General features: G+C 51.7%; 1 protein-coding gene across 4 annotated transcripts in view; it reads left to right on the top strand.

The window, feature by feature from the left end:
* The window catches only part of LOC118791791 (probable palmitoyltransferase ZDHHC14), a 31,221-nt gene that overhangs the window by 7,862 nt on the left and 3,075 nt on the right, over positions 1-20,284 (top strand). For 2 of the 4 annotated variants that reach the window (XM_036549239.1, XM_036549238.1), the window contains exons 2-9: positions 3,503-3,663; positions 11,204-11,362; positions 11,824-11,961; positions 13,719-13,767; positions 14,355-14,457; positions 14,884-14,993; positions 15,791-15,873; positions 16,823-16,925. In XM_036549239.1, coding sequence (XP_036405132.1) covers positions 3,503-3,663; positions 11,204-11,362; positions 11,824-11,961; positions 13,719-13,767; positions 14,355-14,457; positions 14,884-14,993; positions 15,791-15,873; positions 16,823-16,925 — 906 coding nt within the window. The remainder of the gene's footprint in view (positions 1-3,502; positions 3,664-11,203; positions 11,363-11,823; positions 11,962-13,718; positions 13,768-14,354; positions 14,458-14,883; positions 14,994-15,790; positions 15,874-16,822; positions 16,926-20,284) is intronic. The other 2 variants (XM_036549237.1, XM_036549236.1) reach the window with 1 other exon arrangement.

The raw sequence follows: 20,284 nt of genomic DNA, 5'->3' as shown, positions 1-20,284 counted from the left end.
CTGCTCTGAAGACCACGTCTGCGCGGTCTGCTCTGAAGACCACGTCTGCGCGGTCTGCTCTGAAGACCACGTCTGCACGGTCTGCTCTGAAGACCACGTCTGCGCGGTCTGCTCTGAAGACCACGTCTGCGCGGTCTGCTCTGAAGACCACATCTGCGTGGTGTGTTCTGAAGGTCAGTTCCAGCTTTGCACCCACATGAAGATCGGGGGTGCTAGAGGATGCAGTTTCCTCGGAGGACTAAATTCCCTTTGGCAGGAAGCACTCTTTCTGTTGTTCGAGTAACGTGTAGTTCTGCTGCCAGTGGAGGTTTGGTCATAGTGATTCCAACTAAGGATCCAGGTTTTGAGCTATTACAAACAGCAACATTGATTCTATTCATCCATGAGCAGTCAGATTGGATGGAAGAGAGATGGAGGCAGACGGGGTGCGGTTTGGACTTTATTTTCCTGTGAGCCATCAGTGCATCCGTTCATAGTCAGCTGAAACAGGTTTCCATAGTGACCCGTAAACCCAGCCAAGCCCATTTGCATGTCGAATTTTGGCTCCATAATTAGCCTTTTTTTGTGGCGTTATTTTTCCTGTTGGAAGGTGAGCGAAATCGTCTGATGTACAGACTTCCGGCGGAATGATTGTGCGCTCCTACACACCCGCCAGCGTTAGGCTCTGTGAGCCTGGCTTAGCTGCAGCACAATGCGCGTGGGACGCAGTTCCTGCACACGCATGCACGTCTGCGCTGCCGGGGGAGACGGAGAGAGTGACGGAGGAAAGAGGAAGGAGGCACAGCCAGGAGGACGGAGGATGGGAGTGTGGGAGGGGGATGAAAGGAGCGGAGGAGGAGAGGGATTAGCAGGCAGTGTGAGGCGGAGGGGGAGAGACGCTGGAGAGCCACGCAGATTAATGCACTTTAAATCATGAATCATCCTTCCTGGCCTCCACCAGCATCCACGGTAACCGCATCCCATTGTTCTGAGGATCTCAGAGAGAGAGAGAAGGAGAATCACTTCAGAGGGAAACAATCGATGCCTCTTATGGAAGAGGGGCCTGACAGGAGACAGCAGTGGCTTACTGATGCATTAGAGCTGTTAATTGTTTTTAGAGATTGCTCTGACGAAATCTGCGAAGCCCCTGCCAGTGCCTTCTAGGTTATAAATAAAATCCAACAGGAGGCAGAAAGATGACATTAGCACCCCAGCGGGGACTGTAACAAACCCGCCCCCCTCCCCTCACCCCTCCCCCTCAGATTGGCACCAGCCCACTGAAGTGAGTGTGGGTGGTTTTAGCTCGAACCATGGGCCTGGAGTCCTTCAGAAGCCTCTTCTCAAGATCCAGAGAGGACCCTTAGCCGGCTCTCCTGTCTGCTGCCCCCCCCCCCCCCGCGCACTAATATTGCACTCGGGGTTAATGGGGGTGGATGAGGTACAGGGGGACAGAGAGAGGCCGTTATGAGCTGCAGAGCCACAGTAGTGACACAGGCAGGCTCCCCAGGGGCTTCAGAGTGACGCTCAGAGGGGTGGCGGCCCTCCATGCAGAGCTGGCTTTGCAGGAGCCTCCAGCATGGAAGCCCTTTGCCAAGATGGCAGCTCTGCGTAGATCGCTGGGAATGGAGTCGGAAGCAGAATCTCTCCCATGGTGCTACAGTCTGTTTCAGCTCCAGGCTCTGAGCTCGCTACAGGAAAACATGCCTTCAGTCCAGCTACAGGCCCTCCTCAGAGAATGGGTTTCACTGTGTCTCTGAGTGCCCAGGTGAATGAGGCCTGTGTGCGCTCTCAGAAGGGCTCAGGGACGGGCGTAGGGAGATGCTGGCCGTCGAGGGAAAAGTGCCTGCTGGGATGAGAGACGGAGGATACAGGTGCTGCTGCTCTGAGTGTCACACAGGGGGAGGTGTTACCGGGAAGCTGACCAGCTCCACCTCCAGCTCCACCTCCACCTCCAGCTCCAGCTCCACCTCCGCTCACCTCCACTTCTGCTCAAGCTCCACCTCCACCTGTCTCCTGCTGCTCCACCTGTCTCCTGCTGCCTCAGCCACAGTCATTTCACTGAGCCCACGTTCTGTAACCAGAAGCCAAAGAGAAAAATTTGCGTATGCTACTGTACAGCAACCTTATGGCTGTTTAATCAGTTAGGCTCCCCCTGCATGTGAGCTCTACTGAGGGTCATACAGTCATCGAGTGGAACCTTCCAGAAGGTTGAAGGGGCATTCGGTTTTCATATGACAAAGTGATCAGTCGATTTACTGTGACATGGTCTTCACGAATGGTCTCTCCCTGATCCTTATTGATTCCACCCAGGGTGTTTGCAAACACTGAAAATAAACTGTAATGAAGTGATGGAACGGCCCTCTCTCAGCCCCCACCCCCTGCATGCTGAATTTATGTCTTTTAATCCCTGTGATTTTGTCCTCTTGATGCATGATATGCAGTAATGCATGTGTAATCCTCAGGATGACCGTTGTGTACTGGGTGTGTTTAGGGTCACTGTGTTTGTATGGAATATTATCGCTGTGTGGTGGATGGGCCGGTTCTGCACGTTGTGGGATGTGGGAGCGAGTCCACAGGGCACCCTGGTGAGGATGGAGGCAAAGGACACGCTGCGGAAACAGCGCCCTCTGCAGGTTGCCTGCTGTCAGCCGCTGGCCTCTCAGATCCAAGCAGAAACAGAGCTGTCCTGTGTGTCCAACGGTCAAACACGCGCCGTGCTTTCTGTGGTGTGCGTACACCGGCACGCTCACACATGCCACTGAAGCACATGCATTGAACACTCGTGTTCGTGCACACCACTGAAGAATGCAGATTTTAAACTGAGTTTCTCCTCAGTTCTGTTTCCTGGTTTCTCCCTCCACCCCAGAAGGTGTTCCGATTGGCTGGTGTGGAGGAGTCCAGGGCATGGTTGCCATATGAATATGTATGTATTTCCCAGAGCGATTTCTCATTCCCTGCTCCTTCTGTTGGGCTCCCGGGAGGAGATGGCATTTGCTCAGTGGGGCATTGGAGAGCCACACTGATGTGGGCACAAACTTTCCATTTCCAGGGGTGACATTGCTCATTACCTGCTGGCCTTTTATCAGCTTATGAAGTTAAACTTTGCTGAGGTAGCCGCCGCTAACATAATGTGATTAGCCTAATCAGCACCTGCACGAGATCGTCAGATAATTGGATTAAAAGGAATCGTCTCTCATTAGATCAGGATCCTGGGGGAGTGAGGTGAAGGCTGTGCTGGATTGTGCTCAGCGCAGTGAGGGAGGAGGTCTGCGCTGACATCCTCAGAGTAATGCTGTGCTCTCTGGAGTAATGCTGTGCCCTGTGTAGTAGCGCTGTGCTCTGTGTTTAACGCTGTGCTCTCTGGAGTAACATTGTGCCCTGTGGGGTAACACTGCGCTCTGTGGGGTGACGTTGTGCCCTGTGGGGTAACGCTGTGCTCTGTGGAGTAATGCTGTGCTCTCTGTAGGGTAATGCTGTGCTCTGTGGGATAACGCTGTGCTCTCTGTCCCTCTGTCTCCTGCAGCTGCCCCTTCCTGGCTTCCAACCTGACCCCCGCCATTCCCGTCATCGGAGGGGCTCTGTTCATCTTCGTCATGGGCATGCTGCTCAGGGCCAGCTTCAGCGACCCCGGCGTCCTGCCCCGAGCCACGCCCGACGAGGCCGCCGACCTGGAGAGGCAGATAGGTAGGATCCTCACACCTGTCTGTCTGTCCGTCTGTCTGAGTTTGGCCGTGCCTTCTGTGTGATCCTGATAGCACAGAGGGCAGCGGACAGAAACGGTCAGCCCGTTACACCTGTGCAGGTACTGTGTACCTGTGACAGTGACGTGGCAGGGTACTGTATCTCAGGAAGTGTGTACAGCTTTATAAAGGGATAACAGGGAAAAGCAACCTGAGCCATTCTGTATGAGTGTCTGCTAAGCAAAACATACAAATGTAAAAGCACCAGTTTTAACACAATGCCTTAGAGGGAGGCAGTTAAAAGAGGCTGTGACTAGCTGTAATTTGATTGGTTATCAATTGATTGACAGATTAAAGGCAGGGTAGGGGGTGCTGCACAACAGTTTTTGGGTAAAAACCATGCAGAACTCTGCTGTTGCAGGTTTGGTAAAGGTGAACCCGTTGCTTCCCTCAGAATGCGACTGTCTGAATAGGTCACAGAGTGAGTAATATGACCGAGCTACACCTTAGCAGTAATTTAATTCATCTAATCATATCATGGTGTCTGGGCCTCCCAGCTGCGCCGTATTTATCCTCTGAGTGCTGTTATTTCTGTGGATGTGACACTGTTGCCATGGCGTTTAGCATGTATCGTTTCCATTTTAGTTGCATCTGATTCTTGGTTTGTCTTCTCTCTCTACTCTGATTACAAAGGCACACAGGTAGATAAACTTAAGATGATTACAAGGATGTTCTCATTCAAATCAACCCTCCCTTATCTATATGATTTCAGTTGCTTCCTACACCATACCCTGTAATTCCTGTTTCCGCAGAAGGCGTCAGTATGGGGTGAATAGGTGGCTTTCACCGAAGCTGCATCCTGCCTCCTTCGTTCCCCGACCGCAGAGGCTGGTGAACGAGTGTGGATGGGAGTGTCAGTGGGAGGGAATCTGACAGAATGGAAACTGGGTTTGTGGTGGGCTGACAGCACCGGCTTTGAGTTGCAGTCACCAGTTTTTAAACATTCTTCAAACAACATTCTTTTTTTCAACATTCTTAGTGTCCTCTCAGCCACAGTGTTGGTATTCCCCATGCTGAATGCGGACATGCCGTGACCCCAGCTGACTGTAATCTCTGCTGGGTGTGGTAGTGTCCTCCGTGTCATAAAGATGGGGAAATTCCTTTAGCACAGCGTGTATGAGGTGCTAATAGCAGCAGGTAATCAGAATTAAAAAAATTTAAAAAGCCAACTGAACTGAAGGCTGACGGTCCTACACACTCTGGACAGAAAAGAGGACAGACCTGATTGGATCAGTAGATCTCATTGCCCTCCATATAATGTAGAGATTACTGAGCAGGGAGTTGTGGGAGATCCGTAATGATGCAGCCCATTGCAGGTGCATGAACAGCAGTTTGGGAGATGCTGTTCATTGTTGGGGAGCATACACCATCTCTGTCAACTTTTAACAACCCCTTGATTGTGGACTTCCTTGATTATCTGTCTCTCACTGTGGATTGGATGGGATAGTCTGTCGCAGACCATCCTGGACTGAATGAGACTGAATGCGTGTGTGTGTGTGTGTATGTGCACATGTGCATGTGTCTTTCCAGTAGCAGACCCTTTGAATGACTTCTTGTTTATTACCTGCTGCTCCCAGCCGCAGGTTATTAATACCACGGGAAATATAGCATCAGTCTCCTGCAGTGATTGTGCTTATTCCGTGAGTGAGAGTGGGATGTTTCCAGGACTTTCCAGGCCATGGCGTGCTTTTCTGCAAAGGCAGAACCAGATGTGCGTGAGGTGTTTTTTTCCTTCCTCCTCGGAACATTGGGCCTGAAATCCAGACGGAAACAGAGCAGTTACACACCAGCAGCTGGGGTGAGAATGGCTAAATATGGGCAGATGTTTTCCTGGATTTGGTCACAGGGTAAACAGTTGGTGGGGGGGGGGGGAGAGAGAGAGAAAGAGACAGAGAGAGAAAGAAAAAGGGAAAAGTGTGAGGAAGGGAAAAATGATACATTATGAAGAAAACAATGATTTCATTTGACCACCAGACTGTTTTTATAATTCTAAGTTTAAAGGTAGTTTTATCCAAACCAGTTTAAGGGTGTCAGGCTCTGTTTCATATCTACTCAATGGAGTGAGTTACTTAAGCATTGAGTGAGTGAGTGAGTTACAGTGGCAGCGAGTGAGTGAGTGAGTTACTGAGGCAGTGACTGAGTGAGTGAGTGAGTGAGTTACTGAGGCAGTGAGTGAGTTACAGTGGCAGCGAGTGAGTGAGTGAGTTACTGAGGCAGTGACTGAGTGAGTGAGTGAGTAAGTGAGTTACTGAGGCAGTGACTGAGTGAGTGAGTTACTGAGGCAGTTACTGAGTTAATGAGTGATGGAGTGAAGGAATGATTGAGTGAATGACAGAGGGAATGACTGAGTGAGGAAGTGAGTGACTGAGGGAGTGAATGAGTGAGAGAGTGATTGAGGGAGAGAGTGTATGTTTATTCTGAGGTGTTTTCCACCAGCGCTGGTGTTTGTGAGCGAGGGAGCAGGTCTGTAAACAGCAGCCAGGTCGCCTGGGCCGGTGTGAGGAACGTCTGTCCACTTCCTGCCAGCCCGTCCACTTCCTGCGGGCTGAGGTGTTGTTTGGGTTATCTGCATGCAGACTGCAGGAAGCCAAGCTTGGCTGAGCTGTGAAAAAACAGGACAGGAACTTCATGTGCCTGGTTTATTTACCAAAGTTGTTTACCCTTTTTATTTCACAAAGTACAGTTTGTATTGCAAACGCTTGTATGAATTATTAATGGCGTTTGTTTTTAGATTACAAGTACTGTCCGTCTCAGGTTCATCTCTGTCATCGATTTTCTGAGTCTCAGAGGGAATGTTTTGAAGACCAAGCTCTCGCTCTCCACCAGCACAGCGGTGGCAGGGCATGGAGTAGAAAGGGATTGTGGGAGTTCTGAGACACATGTGTCCCGGAGGAGACTGCCGTCACCGCCTGCTGCAGGGATCCAAAGCTGTCAGGGCAGCAGGAGGTGACATCACCCTCCCTTCCTGTGGTTTTCCAGAAACAGGAAGAGGAAGCGGCCGTGTGTTGTGCAGATGTGTTTTGTTGTGCTGTGCACGCCTGTTCCTGACTCTGTCCCTGTGAGTGTGAGGTCAGCAGCACTGATCCGCTGCTGATGTAATGTGTTACTTATAACGGCCCAAATCTGTGGGCTAAAGCAGTACAAAGCTGTGGAAAGGCTTCTGCTGACCAGAATATCGCTTTTACGAGACTCATGCTGAATTTACACCTTGCCCATCCGGAAAGCTGAAGATAACTGTGTAGCTGCAAAATAATTGAGCGGTAACAGTCAGGTATGTGACAGGCAGTGATTAGCCAGTCAGTGTGTGTGTGTGTGTGTGTGTGTGTGTGTGTGTGTGTGTGGGTGTGGGAGTTGCTCTGTGTGTGTGTGTGTGCGTGTGCGCGTGTGTGTGTGGAGTTGCTCTGTGGGTGTGGGGAGTTGCTGTGTGTGTGTGTGTGTGTGTGTGTGTGTGTGTGTGTGTGTGTGTGTGTGTGTGTGTGTGGGTGTGTGGGTGTGGGTGTGGAGTTGCTGTGTGTGTGTGTGTGTGTGTGTGTGTGTGTGTGTGTGTGCGCGTGTGTATATGTGCGTGTGTGTGTGTGTTGGTGTCTGGTTGCTCTGCTCTCTTCCTCTCTCCGGGGAGAGTGTGATTCCTTCTGCCACCTCTTTGCGTTTCTCTGAGCCTTGCTGAGTTTGGTCTTTCACATGCGAGCCGCTGGATAGAGTAACAATGCACTGATACTGAACCAGAACCAGAACCCCACTGTCAGCTGCGGGTTGAATTTGTCCCTATAGCAACACAGAGGCCCCATGGTTCGCTTTGGTACCCACGATTCCCTGTGCCCTGTACACTGCCGCATCAGTAGAGAACTGTAACGTTGGCCAGACCACAACTGTAGAGACACTGCCTCGCTGCCCCTGCTCTGGGCTTCTTTATCAGGGAGTAACTTTTGTAATGTTTTTATGACGTTTTGCAGCCTGGTTATCAGGCAGGTGGGGGAGGGGATCATGGCAGTGAGCTGCAGCATTCTGACGTCTCTCTTAGGCTGATGAATAATGAGCAGATCTGATTCCAGCCCCAGTCAAGCAAGTACATAAACTAATAATGTCTGTGGGCATGGAGCCACCCGTCTCTGGTCTTACATTATTCATTCCCTCTCCTGCCGGTCTGCCTGCCGGTCGGCGTGCCGGTCTGCCATCTCGGGCAGCCGTCTGTCTGTCAGAGGGGTACGAGGGGAGTCTCTCTCCCCCCGCCCAGGGGAGCAGCAGCAGGGCCCCCCTGCAGAGAGAGGGACCCCAGCCCCCCTCCTGGCCATTCCAGAGTCAGAGCATTACCCCACTCTGCTCTTTTACCTCTGTGAATATTTAATATTTATTGTTTTAAAGGAGGCCTTTATCCAGAGTACCGAACGAGGCTGTCAGGCCAGGGTAAATGTAGGGCACATCGTATGACAAGCAGGAACAGCTGGCAGCACATGAAGGGGGAGCTTCAAGGTGTAAAACACTGTCATCCTGTATACATTCTGATTTATTTAGTCCTGCCTGGACTGGTGAGGACCATGGCAAGCTGTTTCGCTGACTGTGGTTTTGTGTGGAATCTTGCGCAGTTTGGGGTAGGCGGGGGGACGCATAAGCATGTGTTAGTGTATGTGCGTGCATGCAGGTGTGTGTGTGAACGTGTACGTGTACGTGTACGTGTGTGTTGGTAGCCCTGGTAGTGCAATGCTTGTAATCCTGGTAGACTGAAACAGAGAAATCTCAAAATAGAGAAAGAAATCACCTGCTGGTTTCACTGAGATGTTTCTGTCAGAGCCAGATTTTTACTCTCATTTAACACTATTCCTGTGCCCTTTTAAACCCTGTTCTGAAGACTGCAGTAAGTTTGTAATGAAGAGTGACGGGGCTGTGAGCCAGACCCCTGCAGACGTACGGATGTGCAGCAGCCCGGATTCAGGGATCAGCCTGGGCCAGCAGGTTCTGGGTGTGGCCCGGCGCTGGGCCCAGTTTAGCAGCAGTGTTTCTGTGTTGGCTCTGGCGTCGTGCTCCATTTCCTTCCTGTATCTGAGCCTCCTGTCGAATATTTTGCTGTTTGCTGTTCCTCTGTGCCTCTGCGTGTAGTGAACACTAACCCCCTTCCAGGGGGTTCATGGGAAGTCTCTTCACAGCGCCCTCTTCAGGCAGGATGGGGGCATTGTTCACACTGGCGTGAGGTTTAGAGACCCATGTGTTTGGTCTGACTGCAGCAGAGCAGGTGTGGAATAACCCAGACTGACCCTCACACTGCAGTGAGAATCGCCAGCCCAGGGATACACAGACGCTCTGGCTGCAGAGCCAGAAATGAAGCCGACCCGAAACATTCCCCAAAATACCCAAACTCACGCTTTCCTGTTTATTTTAGTTTTTCGTGACAGCAGTGTGCTAACCTGGTGTGTGAGTTCATACTGCTCCTGGTTAGCCCAAACTGATCTGCTCCACACTGAGCATCTCTCTGCACTGTAATGCATCTCTCCGTGCTGTAATGCATCTCTCCATGCTGTAATGCATCTCTCCATGCTGTAATGCATCTCTCCGTGCTGTAATGCATCTCTCTGCGCTGTAATGCATCTGTATGCGCTGTAATGCATCTCTCTGTGCTGTAATGCATCTGTATGCACTGTAATGCATCTCTCTGAGCTGTAATGCATCTCTCTGCGCTGTAATACATCTGTATGCGCTGTAATGCATCTGTATGCGCTGTAATGCATCTCTCCGTGCTGTAATGCATCTCTCTGCGCTGTAATGCATCTGTATGCACTGTAATGCATCTGTATGCGCTGTAATGCATCTCTCTGCGCTGTAATGCATCTCTCCGCACTGTAATGCATCTCTCTGCACTGTAATGCATCTGTATGCGCTGTAATGCATCTCTCTGCACTGTAATGCATCTGTATGCACTGTAATGCATCTCTCCGCGCTGTAATGCATCTCTCTGCGCTGTAATGCATCTCTCCGTGCTGTAATGCATCTCTCTGCGCTGTAATGCATCTCTCCGTGCTGTAATGCATCTGTATGCGCTGTAATGCATCTCTCTGCACTGTAATGCATCTGTATGCACTGTAATGCATCTCTCCGCGCTGTAATGCATCTCTCTGTGCTGTAATGCATCTCTCCGTGCTGTAATGCATCTCTCTGCGCTGTAATGCATCTCTCCGCACTGTAATGTACCTCCTGCTGGAGGAAAGTACACCAGCTCCGCTCCTCCTGCCGTGCTGGAGGTTCTCTGGATGTAAACCGCTCACCTCAAGCGGAAATCAATGAATAGGAAACTGTCGAGACTGAAATGGATTGAATTCAAATGAAGTGCAGCTCGGAAAACAGTAACATGTTCGGCAGTATCGCTCCAGAAGATGGTCTGCGTTTGCTGAAGTGCCTACAGGCATGGTTGTCGGTTCTTGTTGTTGTTTTTGTTATTATTAATGTGTATTGCATAATGGAAAAATACGTGTGAGCATTCTTCAGCTTCGGTGTTTTGGAGTAATAAGTAATAAGTAATTAGTAATAAGTGTTACACAATAGGCTCGGTAGACTTGTATCGACCAAACTCATCTTCAGAGGCCCGAATGAGTAACGGCAAATGGAGTGCCTTCTTTAACACAGCAGTTTTGTGCTTTTTAAGCAACAATATTGATGATTTGTGGTAATTTGTGTTTGTTGAAAGGTGTAGTGACAAAAGAGCAAAGCTCTCTGTGTGGCTCTGTGTGTTACCTGAGCTATGAGTCTGAGGCTCTGAATGTTGATGAAACAAAAACATAAAATGCAGAATGATTCTGATCTGTTATTTAGCGATTTATGCATTACAGTAAACTATATAATTTTGCTGTTTTAAAAAGGTCAATTCTAGATCTTGCTCCTGGCATTTCTCCAGGGAATTGTGAGTTTGGGATTCTGGGAAACTGAGGCGCAGCTCCTCTTCCCTGACTGAGCTCCCTCAGTGTGTTTACACTTCAGCACAAAGCTTGTCTTTTTTCACTGAACTTCTTTAACTCCTTATTTTGCGTCATAATTTCTGTGAAGTGAGTGTGTGTGAGTAGTCAGCAGATTGGACCTGCCGCAGAGAAGATGCTCCTTCCTACACTGTGTAACTCCAGTGCGTTATTGCAGCCTCGGACGCTGTGCTGTGCCTGTCTGAGGCGTTAATGAGGCAGAGAGGGGAGCACAGACCCTGACTGCGCTGAAAGACTCGCTTTATCTTTGCCCATACTGATACCATGCAGACGGGGATTCAAAGACTAGCAGCCTAGTGATTATGAATCCTTTCACTAAGTTTTAGAAGCCTGCCGCAGGTTGAAACCTCTATTTTTATGTCAGGATATTTTATCCAGAAATGTCTGCTTGGTGCACAGGTTCAGTGAATGCACAGGTTCCTGAATGCACAGGTTCAGTGAATGCACAGGTTCCTGAATGCACAGGTTCAGTGAATGCACGTGTGGGTTGACCCGTTTGTTATCCTCCTCCTGCTTCTCTCTCAGACGCAGACAACGGCCCCATTTCAGGGGGGTACCGTCCTCCCCCCAGGACCAAGGAGGTCGTCATCAATGGCCAGACGGTCAAGCTGAAGTACTGCTTCACCTGCAAGATCTTCAGACCCCCCCGAGCCTCTCACTGCAGTCTGTGTGACAACTGTGTGGGTAAGTGTGTGTGTGTGTCTGTGTATTATGAATCTGCCTGTGTGGGTGAGTGTGTGATGGTCTGGGAATCACACTGGGGTAACTTCAGAAGGTGTGCTCATCCATGTTGTAACAGCACAGCTAGATGAGTAATCACTTTTGTTTCTGAAATATAAAGTAATGGACACGTTTTCAGCACCCACCTCCTCTCTCTCTCCCTCCCGCCCTCTCTCTCTCTCTCTCTCCCTCTCCCTCTCTCTCTCTCTCTCTCTCTCTCTCTGTGTCTCCCTCTCTCTCTCTCTCTCTCTCTCTCTCTCTCCTTCTCTCCCTCTCTCTCTCCCTCTCTCTCTCTCTCTCCCTCTCCCTCTCCCTCTCCCTCTCCCTCTCCCTCTCCCTCTCTCTCTCTCTCTCTCTCTCTCTCTCTCTCTCTCTCTCTCTCTCTCTCTCTCTCTCTCTCTCTCTCTCTCTCTCTCTCTCTGCAGAACGCTTTGACCATCACTGCCCCTGGGTGGGTAACTGCGTGGGGAAGAGGAACTACCGCTTCTTCTACCTCTTCATCCTCTCGCTGTCCTTCCTCACCATCTTCATCTTCGCCTTCGTCATCACACACGTCATCCTGCGTGAGTGTCGCCGGTCGTGTGAGCGCCCTCCCGCCCGGCGGGGCGTTCTGTGCGGCGCTGCGGGGTCCATCCTCCTCACGCAGAGAGAGGGCTCTGACGATTTCGGCAGCCGCGTGTGAGGAGTTTGGCCGCAGTGCTGAAACTTGCCGTCTGTTTGGAACGGCTTATTAGTGAATTCAGCTTTCTCCCCTCTGTGCCGTGTCTCTGTGTTCCTCTCTTCCCTTCCAGGTTCATTATTTTTTTGGGATAAAGCTCTCTGCGTGAAAGTGAAATAATGACCTGCTTCCCCGGGCAGCACACACGGCCCTCTCCTCTCTGTACACACACTCTGCTGGTTAATGTCTTTCGTCTTTTTCTGTGATGTGAACTTTTGCTCACTGTTTAGATCAGGACATTTGCCTTTTCTTAAGTATTCTCGTCTGAGGTGAAAAATGACCCACAGTCTGAGGAAGCTTTATGTCCACACAGTGCCCCTCCCAGGTGTCTCCGTGAACTGCCTGCCTGCATGACAGAGGAGACGAGTCTCTGAGACAGGTCTCCTCTGGGAGGTCTCTGAGACAGGTCTCCTCTGGGAGGTCTCTGAGACAGGCCTCCTCTCGGAGGTCTTTGAGACAGGTCTCCTCTGGGAGGTCTCTGAGACAGGTCTCCTCTGGGAGGTCTCTGAGATAGGTCTCCTCTGGGAGGTCTCTGAGACAGGCCTCCTCTCGGAGGTCTCTGAGACAGGCCTCCTCTCGGAGGTCTCTGAGACAGATCTGCTCTCGGAGGTCTCTGAGACAGATCTGCTCTCGGAGGTCTCTGAGACAGATCTGCTCTCGGATGTCTCTGAGACAGGTCTCCTCTCGGAGGTCTCTGAGACAGGTCTCCTCTCGGATGTCTCTGAGTCAGGTCTCCTCTCGGAGGTCTTTGAGACAGGTCTCCTCTCGGATGTCTCTGAGACAGGCCTCCTCTCGAAGGCTAAACTTCCCACCCCAGCAGCTTCTCTTTTGCTCCACTGCCCCTCCCAAACCCGCTGCAGCCCCCCTGATCTGGGATGCCTGATAAGCAGCACTGCATGCGATGTGCTGCACAGTTCTTAATCACCGCCCGAGTGAAAACACACACAGCGCGTCCTGAAGACACACCACTCCCCACAGACCGACTTTTCTCTCTCTCTCTTTTCTTGCTGTCGCTGTTGGCTTCATTCCCTGCTGCCCTTCAGCACTCGAGATTTACGAGGTTGTCCTGGCGATTAGTGGGGCACTGGGTAACAGAGAGCAGGACTGAGCTTAGATGAAACATTAGCACTGCATCCTGGGAAGTCCCTCACTCTGAGTGTCACAGTGCTGTGCAGAACGTTACACTCACAATGAATGTGTCCTCCGTTACCCTCGCTGGCAGGTAGCCAGCCCCACACACCTGTCTGTAGCCACATGTCCCAGCATGCATCTGAAAGGCCCATGTGGCCTCTAAGAGGCGCATGCAGGCTGAAAGAATCTCCCTCCCCGTCTGACAGGGGCAGGAAGCCGGGCCCGCTCTCATACCCACCTGCTCACTCCTGCACCATGCAGCTGCTTTAGTTCCCGACTGCGTCTCTAATTCCCTTATTCATCTCTGTAATTAAGACGTGTTGATGTACGACATTACTGTGACTGCCGATAAATTGTGGAATCTGTCAGTATGTCATACAGTGGGGATGAGATGAAGGGAGTCCTGTTAGCAGGCAGAGGTGTGCACTGTGGTGTTGTGATGTTGCTCTTACACTCCCGTTTTCCATACAGGGTCCCATCGAACAGGTTTCCTCAGCGCACTCAAAGACAGTCCGGCTAGATATCCTTTTGTGAGAGTGTGTGTGTGTGTGAGGACTTATCAGTGTCTCTCTGCCAGGTAAAGTCAGTAGTTAAGGTATAGTCCAGGTGATAGGTATGGATTTGAAAAGCGGCATTTGGGTGTGTGTGTGTTTGTGTGTGTAACAACAGCGCAAGGTCACTGGGTCACCATGCGCCCCTTTGAGAGGAACAGTCAAACCTCGGAGTTTTGTGGGAGGTGACTCATGAGAACCGTAAGCAGAAGGAACGCCATGCCCAGAGTGCTATTTCTGTATCTATAGTGAAAACACGGATGTCATGCACACACGTCTGCTCTGTCTCTGATGTGGAACAGGGCTCGTAACCAAAAGGTTGCTGGTTCGATTCCTTACTAGGGCACCGCTGTCGTACCCTTGGGCAAGGTACTTAACCCACAGTTGCATTAGTAAATATCCAGCTGTATAAATGGATGAAGTTATAACCTACTGTATGTAAGTCAGTCTGGATTAGGGCATCTGAGAACGGCAGCAATGTAATGTAATAGTGACTGGCTCGGGGTCCAGTGAGCCCTGAGCCGTTAGTGCTGCGATTTTCTCCTTAACGGCGCACTGTGCTGGAGGTGGTGGTGTGTTTCTTCTCTGTCTGGTCGATCGTGGGCCTCTCCGGATTCCACACCTACTTAATCAGCTCCAATCAGACGACCAATGAAGATGTAAGTGCTATCTCTCTCTCTCTTTCTCGTTATCTCTTAGCGTTCTTTACTGGTCACTCAAATTACTTGCAAGGCACAATGCACCTCAGACCCAATTAGGCTACTTTTGAGATGTGTGTATTTTTCCAGTTATTTTAAAGTGCAGTGGTTCTGATGCCTCAGATAGCACGTTCTCACTGTTTGTAAGGGAGACAAAAGTCCCAGCGTTCATTGCTGATAAAGCATTTGACTGAATCAGTACCTGTGATTGCACACTGCTCTCAGTGTGTTTTTCGTGAAACGCCTTACAGGTCGATGAAGTGGGTCTGATTAGATCCAGGAGAGACGAGACACAGTCTTCTGCTTAATTAGTTCAGTTTTCAGTTGTCAGCCTTCTGTCAGAAGCTCCCTGTTAAAGCAGCGCTCTGCCTCTATCCGCCGTCCCAGATCAAGGGGACCTGGTCGACGAAACGAGGGAAGGACAACTACAACCCCTACAGCTACGGCAGCATCTTCACCAACTGCTGCGCCGCCCTGTGCGGGCCCATTCCGCCGAGGTGAGTCCCTCTCTGTCCTGCAGGGCGGCGCTGTGGAGTCCGGCTCTCAAAGCACTGCAGGTGTGGAGGGGTTGACATCATACAAGCACACGGTGCAGGACTGAGGCGGTACCTGGTGCTGGCAAATGTTTTCTCCCTGTCAGTTAGCCAGTAGCAATCAGAAAGTTGACAGGAAGCAACTGGCCAATCAGGGCTTATTAAATGCAAATGTCATCCATTCTCCGACGAGGCGAACGTCTCGTTTATCCAAAGTGATCATTACCGGTTTGCCCAGAGCTGCCATCAGCCGACTGCCTAATTACAGAGTGACAGTGTTTGTGTGTGTGTTTCGCCCTTTCATATTTGATTGAGATCTGGATCATCACACATTGTGATTATTGCATATTAGCTCCTATTATACAGTGTGTACCCGCTTTCTCTTTCTCTCTCTCTCTGTCTCTCTTTCTCTCTCTCCCCCCTCTCTCCCTCTCTCTTTCTGTCTCCTTCCTTCTCCCTCTCTCTCTTTTGTTCTCATTTCTTTCTCTCCATCCTTCTCTCTCTGTGTCTGTCTCTCTCCTTGTCTTTATCTCTCGCTCTCTCCTTCCCTCTCTCCATCTCTCTTTTCATCCTTACATCTCTCCCTTCATGTGTCTCTCCCTCTCTCCATCCTTCTGTCTCTCTCTCTCTCTCCAACCTTCTGCCTCTCTCTCTTTCTCTTTCTCCCTCTCTCTCTCTCCCTCTCTCCATCCTTCTCTCTCTCTCTTTCTCTTTCTCCCTCTCTCTCTCTCTCTGTCTCTCTCTCTCTGTCTCTGATCCAGCCAGCAGCTCCAGATCAGGCCCAGCCCGCTAATGTGTCTCTGTTTAAAAAGCTTCAGCTCAGAGGACTCATCAGGACTCACCAGTAATTACGCTTGTGTTTCCTTTGTCTCGCACCGAAGAACTAAAATAGATTTGTCCCGTATATCTTGATAAAGAGAGGTGTTTGAGCCCTCTCCCTGCAGCTGACGCGCTTTCACGCTGTCTGCAGATTGCTGGACTGCAGATATTTCTGCCTCACAGCGAATCCCTTGTACTTTCCGCTGAAACGCTGATGAAGGCTGAGAGCCAAAACCTCAGACTTTTTATAGTCCTTTTGTTTCAGGAGAAAATTAAGATAAAAACCTCTGAAAGCTACAAGCAGCGCTGTCATTTTTGGAAATTTGGAAATATTTAGGAATGTACTGCCTTTCTATAATATATATTGAAAAAGTATTCAGACCCTTGACCAGTTTTGAATTTCAGTGTTTTTAAATGAAACATCACAAACAATGAAATTTCAGTCTGTCATTTATAATATATATATATATATATATATATATATATATATATATATATATATATACACACACACACACACACACACACACACACACACACACGCAGGGCTCCCGGTCAGGTAGCGTTATACAGAGCACTGTCTGAAACACACGCACACACACTCACATGCACACACACTCACACGCACACACACTCACACGCACACGCACACACACTCACACGCACACACACTCACATGCACATACATGCGCACAGACATGCACACGTTCGCCACAAAACACACGGACACGCACACGCTAAGAGTAGCCCAGCAAACCCTTGGTCTGTCCCAGTGAAGCGCCTCCTCTCCCGTGGCCTTCAGACGGCCTCGTCTTGTTAGGTCCTGTTTGGTCTTGTTTACTCCATAGTTTGTCTGTGTTAGTGGGACTCTGACACCCTGGATGATGTCAGTGCTTCCTGGTTGGCCTGCTCTCCGCGTGTTTACAGGAATCCACTGCAGTGCCATCACCCGCTCTGCTCTCTCCTCTCTACAGTCTCATCGACAGGAGAGGCTTCATCCAGCCGGACACCCCCCAGCCCCTCCCCCACGCCAACGGAAGCACGGTGTACGGCTCCACACAGACCCAGACCCACATGGTAAGCCTGCCCCCCCCAGCCCCCCCAATTCTAGTGTGTGAGTCTTATTACCTGCCCTGAGAAATTAACATACGGTGCTGTGTTTAGAATCGGGCAGACACATTTCCGACGAACGCACCACAGATGCTAGTGTTAATGTTAGACGTCAGGGTGCCAGGTGTATCCATAATAAATCTCATTCTGTGACGCGCGAGAGGACGGTGTGCGAACCCTCCGTGAATCTGGCCCACAAACACTGTGATGCTCTGTCGGCATGGCAACGCGGTCCCCCTCGGAAGCGCGTGGGAGTCGGCCGCCGTGCAGCAGGTGACGGAGGAGGAGAGCAGGGAAACGGAGGCTGACGGTAGTGGAAACTCCACGATGCATAATGATGCGCGCTCATTACTGTATCACTGTCCTTCCCTCCTTCTGTTGAGTTAAAGTGCCCTGCCGAGACGTCACTTTGGCGGCGAGCGCAGGTGGAGTAATGAGCGCTCCTGCTGCCACGCGGCTGATTTATGAGCCTCAGCTTATACACAGAGCATGGCAGTGAGAGGCTGGTGAAACAGGAACTCGGGGTAGAGTTCACTTCTTGTGAGCCGAAACGTGACCGGTGACCGCTCTGCTCGTGGACCGCTTCAGATCCACTCTCTCTCTGGAAAACGGCACGGCACACCTCCTCTGTGTATGTGTGACTGAAGCTGCTTGTTTGCCTCTAACTAAACCCACACACACACTCTCCAAAACAGAAATGTGTTATTTGAATTACATGATTAATACATAATCAACGTTGATTTCTTTTAGTCTTCTCATCAAAGCCCAGTGCTGCTCTTTGTACACGATGAAAATCACTTACATTGTCACAGTGCCACTTTGGGATGAGGCCTGATTATTCATGGCTAATTACTGCCATTCGAAGGCACTCCTGCATGCTTCCCCACTAACCAATCAACAGGCAGTTGGTTTGTGCGGAAGCTTTTTGCTGATGTTGTGACGTCTACAGAAACGCATAAAAAATCATCTCTAGCCCCAGAAGAGCTGGGTGCCGCTGATGTGAGGTGGTTTAGTCCCGCAGCTAAATGACTGTTCTGCCTGCTCCCTCTCAGAGGGACTCTGGGTGCCGCTGATGTGAGGTGGTTTAGTCCCAGAGCTAAATGACTGTTCTGCCTGCTCCCTCTCAGAGGGACTCTGTGCTCCTGTCCTCTGTGTTGCTTATTATCACTCTGTTTATGACTCATTTAACAGCATCAGAGCCGGAAACACAGCTGAAATGTGTGAGCGTTTATTTGCCTACCTGTGGATCAGGAATTAAATGCCAGCGCCAACAGCCATATCTGCTTCCTTAAATGCAGAGCGGCCTCTTAACAGCAGTGGCAGTGGGCGGAGCACAGCCGTGAGATGAATTCTAAACTCGGAGGCTCAGGGGGATTGAATATTATAAATGTAATCTCCGCTCAGACGTTAGATTCGGTCGGGGCCAGAAAACACGAGTCCAAAGAGCCGCGGCTGCTCTGAGCCTCTGTGACCAGCCTGCAGCAGCTGTTCCTCTCGCCCTCTCTCACCCCCCGATGCTCTGATGGTGGCTGAACCTCACACAGCAGGGCTGGGGCCTGCAGCAGCTGTTCCTCTCGCCCTCTCTCACCCCCCGATGCTCTGATGGTGGCTGAACCTCACACAGCAGGGCTGGGGCCTGCAGCAGCTGTTCCTCTCGCCCTCTCTCACCCCCCGATGCTCTGATGGTGGCTGAACCTCACACAGCAGGGCTGGGGCCTGCAGCAGCTGTTCCTCTCGCCCTCTCTCACCCCCCGATGCTCTGATGGTGGCTGAACCTCACACAGCAGGGCTGGGGCCTGCAGCAGCTGTTCCTCTCGCCCTCTCTCACCCCCCGATGCTCTGATGGTGGCTGAACCTCACACAGCAGGGCTGGGGCCTGCAGCAGCTGTTCCTCTCGCCCTCTCTCACCCCCCGATGCTCTGATGGTGGCTGAACCTCACACAGCAGGGCTGGGGCCTGCAGCAAGCTGTTCCTCTCGCCCCTCTCTCACCCCCCGATGCTCTGATGGTGGCTGAACCTCACAACAGCAGGGCTGGGGCCTGCAGCAGCTGTTTCCTCTCGCCCTCTTCTCACCCCCCGATGCTCTGATGGTGGCTGAACCTCACACAGCAGGGCTGGGGCCTGCAGCAGCTGTTCCTCTCGCCCTCTCTCACCCCCCGATGCTCTGATGGTGGCTGAACCTCACACAGCAGGGCTGGGGCCTGCAGCAGCTGTTCCTCTCGCCCTCTCTCACCCCCCGATGCTCTGATGGTGGCTGAACCTCACACAGCAGGGCTGGGGCCTGCAGCAGCTGTTCCTCTCGCCCTCTCTCACCCCCCGATGCTCTGATGGTGGCTGAACCTCACACAGCAGGGCTGGGGCCTGCAGCAGCTGTTCCTCTCGCCCTCTCTCACCCCCCCGATGCTCTGATGGTGGCTGAACCTCACACAGCAGGGCTGGGGCCTGCAGCAGCTGTTCCTCTCGCCCTCTCTCACCCCCCGATGCTCTGATGGTGGCTGAACCTCACACAGCAGGGCTGGGGCCTGCAGCAGCTGTTCCTCTCGCCCTCTCTCACCCCCCCGATGCTCTGATGGTGGCTGAACCTCACACAGCAGGGCTGGGGCCTGCAGCAGCTGTTCCTCTCGCCCTCTCTCACCCCCCGATGCTCTGATGGTGGCTGAACCTCACACAGCAGGGCTGGGGCCTGCAGCAGCTGTTCCTCTCGCCCTCTCTCACCCCCCGATGCTCTGATGGTGGCTGAACCTCACACAGCAGGGCTGGGGCCTGCAGCAGCTGTTCCTCTCGCCCTCTCTCACCCCCCGATGCTCTGATGGTGGCTGAACCTCACACAGCAGGGCTGGGGCCTGCAGCAGCTGTTCCTCTCGCCCTCTCTCACCCCCCGATGCTCTGATGGTGGCTGAACCTCACACAGCAGGGCTGGGGCCTGCAGCAGCTGTTCCTCTCGCCCTCTCTCACCCCCCGATGCTCTGATGGTGGCTGAACCTCACACAGCAGGGCTGGGGCCTGCAGCAGCTGTTCCTCTCGCCCTCTCTCACCCCCCGATGCTCTGATGGTGGCTGAACCTCACACAGCAGGGCTGGGGCCTGCAGCAGCTGTTCCTCTCGCCCTCTCTCACCCCCCGATGCTCTGATGGTGGCTGAACCTCACACAGCAGGGCTGGGGCCTGCAGCAGCTGTTCCTCTCGCCCTCTCTCACCCCCCGATGCTCTGATGGTGGCTGAACCTCACACAGCAGGGCTGGGGCCTGCAGCAGCTGTTCCTCTCGCCCTCTCTCACCCCCCGATGCTCTGATGGTGGCTGAACCTCACACAGCAGGGCTGGGGCCTG

This window comes from Megalops cyprinoides, chromosome 17 (assembly GCF_013368585.1).
Source record: "Megalops cyprinoides isolate fMegCyp1 chromosome 17, fMegCyp1.pri, whole genome shotgun sequence".
NCBI classification, from domain to species: Eukaryota; Metazoa; Chordata; class Actinopteri; order Elopiformes; family Megalopidae; genus Megalops; species Megalops cyprinoides.
The sequence above is the reverse complement of the archived record's forward strand: the minus strand, read 5'-3'. Positions and strand labels throughout refer to the sequence as shown.